Source organism: Triticum aestivum, chromosome 4A, assembly GCF_018294505.1.
Source record: "Triticum aestivum cultivar Chinese Spring chromosome 4A, IWGSC CS RefSeq v2.1, whole genome shotgun sequence".
NCBI lineage: Eukaryota > Viridiplantae > Streptophyta > Magnoliopsida > Poales > Poaceae > Triticum > Triticum aestivum.
Genome location: NC_057803.1, coordinates 685,632,934 through 685,639,286, shown reverse-complemented (window position 1 = coordinate 685,639,286; position 6,353 = coordinate 685,632,934). Strand labels below are relative to the sequence as shown.

The 6,353-nt window shown below is 42.4% G+C and overlaps 1 protein-coding gene across 1 annotated transcript; it reads right to left on the bottom strand.

Moving 5' to 3' along the window:
- Positions 1-1,177: 1,177 nt before the first annotated feature.
- On the bottom strand, positions 1,178-6,353 carry LOC123088136 (ras-related protein RABC2a; the record flags this gene model as incomplete). Its single annotated transcript, XM_044510300.1, is given in 6 exon segments — positions 1,178-1,657; positions 3,052-3,180; positions 3,791-3,912; positions 4,581-4,646; positions 5,046-5,114; positions 6,161-6,353. Coding segments are annotated over 6 exon segments (624 nt in total). The 3' UTR covers positions 1,178-1,558.

The following is a 6,353-nucleotide window of genomic DNA, read 5'->3' as shown; positions in this document are numbered from 1 at the left end:
TTTTGCATGGATCATAACCATTCTTGTGCTTTCATGGGAACCAGCAATATGCCATGCGTTTGCAACGGATACAAAGTAGAATAATACATGTTCACAAACTTAAAAGAAAAACATATATATCATCAAAATATGCTCATATTAAGTTTCACTCAAAATATATTTCTCGTGGCTGTTTTGAGGTGACGGAGGGACGTGATTAGTTTTAAGATACCAATGAGTTTTCTGTAAGTTGGAGCAGAGAAGTAGGGTCTTGTTGCAAAAATGACACAGCTTACCTCACAGCCGTTAGGTACAGATCTGATGGTCAGAAATAACGGATGACAGAGACACCATCACCACCAACTGAGTATTTCATAGGAGTAAACATATACTCCTACCAGGGAAGCCATACGCGGCGGCCTGTGGCTGTGATGTAGTAGCCCCGTGTTTTATTTTTTTGTCTTTCATTACACTGAATCCTATCATTTCTTGTGCACTTGTGCCCCGTTATTGGCTAAAAATGGGCGTACATCGTTCGCCTTGCCTGTTCACCGATGGGCCACATCGTTTCTCTGTATTATTTGAGACATACATGCAGCCAGGCCCATGGCCATGGGGGTTCATGCAAGAGCAGTAGACAAGGGAGATTTTGACCCCGGTTCCCCATGCATGGAAATTTTGTGCAACAGTCTCAAGAGTACTGATTATGACCGCACGTTGGGTACTACTACTCCGTACTGCGTACTAATTTAGTGAGATGTGCATACACTGTTGGCGCATTTTGTCCTGTATCCTGATGCAACCCGGCCCGCCAAAGGCGCGGGGATACATACATGGTCGTTCTTTGTCCGTGCAGAGAGAAACGCCACTGGTCGCTGCACGCATCACGTGCACGTGTTCCTGGGCTGGGAGCCCATCGTGGTTGCTGCTTGTCCTTCCGGCGTCCACTGTTTGTTCACAAGAACGAGCAATTGGACAATGCAGGTACGTGAACACTATGCAGTCATCATGCAAGCATCTGCTACACTGCAGTTGAGATGATCACAAGAGAAAGCCTTGCTAACCAGTACTCGATCGACACAAGAGTTGGATGCATGCATGTGATTGATTCAGCACAGTCGCGTCGCCAGGACCGAGGTCAGATCAGGCTAGCGATGGTGCTCCTCATAAGGCTGTGTCACAGCAAGACACGATGAAATGGCTTCAACAGGATAACAGATGAAAATTCCACAGAAAATCCAAGATCATACATACAGAGGTTACAGAGAGAACCAAAAGATAACCAGCTGAGACCAGGAAACGCCCCTGAATTATGTACCAGCAGCACACTCCCACGCACACCACACCAGTGTGGAAGCGCATCAGCTCGCCGAGTCAGGAAACAAAGTTTTTTTTTCTTCTTCTTCTTCATTTGTACAGGTCAATTAACTTCCCCGCCCATCCTTCACACCAAAACCTCAAGCTGTTATTTCTCCCTTTACTCGCACCGATGAGCACTTAGATACAACTCATTTACATCAGAACACCAAGAACAGTCTAGGCCTAGGTAGATCTAGTTGGTTGCATACAGTGGCCGGTTCTACTGACAGCATCCCCCGCTCTTCTCGTGCTTCTGTTTCAGCGAGTTCCTCTTGACGACGGACGAGCCTTCCTCCGACAGACTTGGGACCTCGAGAATCTGCAACACAGCAAAGGTATTTACACTTTCTCTGAACAAGGGGAGCGTCATGTTGTATTACTGTGAGTCAAGGAAATATAGTTGCTACTTGCTAGCTACCACTTCAGAACACATGTTTTAAACTGCAGAACAGAAATTCTGAGTTGTGTGACACCGATGAGTGGAGATATCAATAAGGCTTACATCTAGCTCCTATCTTGTTAAAAAAAAATCGTATTCAACTTGTTTCTGAATGAAATTTTGTACCTTCGCATGGAGCTGCATGATTTTTATGACAAAAGAAAAAGGGCTGTTCAACACATATATTGTATATAAGCACATACGCTGCTAAGACATACAGAAATCAGGGGGGAAACTGCACTATCCATACCCAAGGGCAGAAGGAATATGTAACATATAGTGATGTGAAAACAAGTCATTATAGTGCATAAAGTCAATCATCTGACAAAACAGACAATTGGCTCAAGCATGTCCTTTGTCAGTACATCTGGTGATATGCTGCCCAAAGAGGTTGCCTCAAGACTAGCTTGCCCTTCCCTCCTCTCAAAAGGCAACCACTATGCCCAAGTGGCGGTATGGGAAGAGAAAACTATAAGGCCTTGTACAATGCAAGGTGTTTAGGGGAGGTGCTTGAAGAAATAAACCAGACTTTTCTTAAGCACCGGTGCTTATTTATACAGGATAGACACTTAATTAGGCGTCTCTCCTCTAGAAATAGGCATTGGTGCTTCAGAAAACCAGATTTATTTTTCTAAGCACCTCCATAAGCACCTAGCATTGTACAAGTCCTAACACTTAAGCAACTGCAATGGTCTATAACTGCTCTCCTACTGCCTCTAAAAAATTGTAAATTTGTTGACTTAGTAATACAGGTTCAAAGACCTAAAGCGGCTGTTCTCAAGTCCAGGAACTCAAGTGTATGGTACTTAACGAACTAATGGGTGACAGCACAACAAAAATTGATTATTGTGTTGAGCATATACAATAAAAGGTATGCGCAACAACAAATTCAGGATACATCTCTGAAAGACAGATTCAAGATTCGGGACACAGGAACAGTATACTACTGAAATAAACATAGCAGTTATGTCAATGTAACAAGCCTATACTATCTCTAGCTGTGTTTTGCAATAAGATGGGATAACAATTATAAAATACATTTCATCTAGTAAGGGAATGTTCACTGCCAGAAGATTGGTTTTGTGAAGCACATGGTCGTATTCTAAATTGCTAGTACAAACTTCAATGATGAAATGTTCACTGCTAGTTTTAACTTTTAACTTTAATAATGCTACTGCACGGAATGATGCATAGCTTTACAAGTTAACTTTTCAGGGTGCTCAAAAAGTAAAGAGGTTAAGGTTATGGTGCTTAGTATGTTCCTCTGCGTCTACCTTTAGTGCAAGCTCTTCAAAACATTTCTCCACATTTTCTCTTGTTTTGGCACTGCTCTCAAGAAAAAGGCATCCACACTGCTGTGCAAAGGCAAGACCTTCTTCTGTTGTTACCATTCTGTCCTCATCCTGCAAGGTAAAACCATAATATTCAGAAGACAGTAGTGTTACTTCATCTTGCACATTATTCCTGTAAGACTGGTCATAGTGGGAGTAACATAGCGTATTTCAAGACTAGTTTGCTTATGTGGCATGTAGTTAATAAGGAGAGAGGTGTTTAGAGTAACATAATATGTTACTGTAACATAGCGCAACCCAAAGCAAAATGAGTCTACAACCTAATAAATGCAATTACCTATGGTACTACTTCTATGTTACTTTGCACTATGAAGGTAGTAACATAGACTAGTGTCATATGCATGACACTACTCTAAGTTACTCCCCACTATGACTAGCCTAAATGGGTAGCATTTAATAAGGTTAAACCTTAAACGTGTATTTTCTTTTTGGGTAATCAATCTCATTGTATGAGCAAAATTCTTCTCTTCACCCATTCTATCCAAGTGTCATGTAGTATCTGAGGGCTCAATATTCATGCAACGGGACCTAAAACTGATCTAACAACTTATCACTCACCCACCAAATAATTCTGTATTTAAAATGTAAAACATCAACATGAGCTGAAATGGAACAATCGTCACAGCAAGTAACCATTTGATTTAAATGAAAGAAAATATACCTTGTCCACTTTGTTTCCAACAAGCATTTTGACGCACTCTTTGTTTGTTGAGTGCATTTCTATTTCTTTGGCCCATACATCAGCCAAATTTGTGAAACTTTGTCTCTTCGTGACATCATAAACTAACAGAAGAAGACAGCACAAAGTTAAAACTTCTGCAAGTTAACCTGCAACACCTTCCGCAGAATAAAATGAAATACTGTAAGGGTTCTTTCTATATATTTTGTTGCTACAAGTCATCGTGACAAGCATTTGAGCATCACTAATCTCAATAGAAGTTTCCATTCACCAAACGCTACAAAATGATTGTTGGTACATTATCATAGTGAGGTGACATCTAAGTTCAGTGACAAATTCAATCTAGTATGACGAAAAACGGCAATGTTTGTTAAACACCCATTGGAAGCATATCCAAGAATTGGTACACGAATGGAATGGTTACAGCTAACAAGCACAACTATCAACTTGGTGGGAAGGATACATGCATCTAGATAACGGCTAAACTTGAGAAGTCACTTTATTATTCAGAAATCACTATTGAGTATGGCATCTTGCTCGGCTTATATGACATGTTTGGGACCATTAACAGTGGCACCAGAGTTGAGCATGCACAAGTTTGCAAGATTAACTGTAAGCCAAAATTTAGTGGTGTCAGAAGAGCAAGGAAACAATTTAAACAATTATATTTAACAGTAAGATGGCATGGAAGTACATTTGTAAGTCACACATGGAAAATGGTTAGTGCTTCTAATCATGGTCATTAATCAAATCTTAGGAGAAATCATATTACCTAAGATAATTCCATGAGCACCTCTGTAGTAAGAACTAGTGATTGTCCTAAACCTCTCCTGGCCAGCTGCAAAGAAAGAAATTCAGTTGGTCAAACACTTGATATTGTAGGAACACCATTAGATACAATAGACTGTAGAAGAACATGATACAGCAGAGAAGTATTGTACAGAAACACACTGCTCAGTAGAATGGAATGCAGTGTTTTTCTAGAAATATTTTCTTTACACGTTGTATAGTAAGGTGATTGTGCTCGGGACAGAACAGCCCAAGTAATGACCTATGGCCGGGCAAAAAAACAATTCGGGGGCAAATGACAAGTAGGTTCGTAATTTGGGGGGTACTATTGGAAGTCCGGAAGTGCATACTGCAGAGGAGTAATTGCCCCTGAAAAGCATATAAGTAACATAGACAAAAAATTGTCGGGAAAGCATGTAAACACCATATCCATAAGCAAAAATCTTACCGGTGTCCCATATTGTCAACTTCAATTTCTTATCCCCAACAGTGAGAAACTTGATTTTAAAATCCACCCCTGGAAAGAAATTGTTGTGGATTAAAACTAAATCCTGGCAAGTAAATAACAGGGAGAATACAGCAAAAAGGCACACTTATACAAGAAGATGATCATGAGTCCATAACTGAACAGTTGGACGGATTCCTATTCAGGACATAATAAGGTCAGGCAGGGGCTGCTAGCTGTTAGAGGAGTGGAGTATTTTGCTCTGCTCAGAAACTTAGCTGATATGAACATATAGAACGTTTGTGCCCCACAGTAATATATAACTCCGATTGCATTTGGATCGAGAAAAATAACATCAAACATATATGCACTTTGAGCAGGTTACTGTCAGCGAATTGATCCTAAAAAATGATGAGGGTAAATCTGTTTGCTAGTAGTTATGCAGGAACTAGGGGCACTTTCAGTGTTCTCTCCTGTGCCTGGTCAGAACTAGTAGCACCCAGAAAAGGATGGCCGAATTTTGTCCTGGTGTTTTAAGAAGAAGATGGCAACCTGATGCATCCTAGACAACTGCTTACACATGTTTGCACTGAATTTCCAGCCTCTGGCAAAGGAACAGACAAACATCCATCCTTGGCTCAAGGTTCCTTAAAATAAATGTTTAGGCAGGAATAGCTAAAATAAGTGTAAGAATTGGTCAAAGTTGGATACTAGCTGCAACACAGATGGCGAAGCAATTAATAAGCAGTTACGGAGCCGGAGGGTGGCTGAAACAGCAGAAGCAAAACATCTGCGGCGTTCCGCAAGTAGGCATGGCGGTGTTGGTCGATCCCTCAAATGAATTGAACTGTTCCCCCAACAACTATCATGTAGGAGTACTACGTAGGCGCGTTTGGTACGTATACGCACGGCGCAACGAAATCTGATTGATACTGTGAATGAAACAGCGGGGCGCGCATGGTAGAGCCGCCCGGAATCGGACGGCTGCCGTCTCCGGACGCTTGGTAGCGAGAGACAGGATGTATTTATTGCTGGATGTTGCGTGCCCAAGCCGGGGCAAGCAGCGAGCGAGATCCAGGGAGGGAGGGAGGGAGGTGGGGTGAGGTGATGATACATACCTATGGTGGGGGAGATGTCATCGTCGGTGGGGGCGGCGGAGACGAAGCTGACGAGGAGGCTGCTCTTGCCGACGGCGGAGTCGCCGATGAGCAGCACCTTGAAGGAGCAGTCGTAGCTGCTCCCCGGCGTCGAGCCCATGGCCGCGCGCGTGATCGGGCCGCCGGGCTCTGCTGCGGGTGGGATCGAATCGCG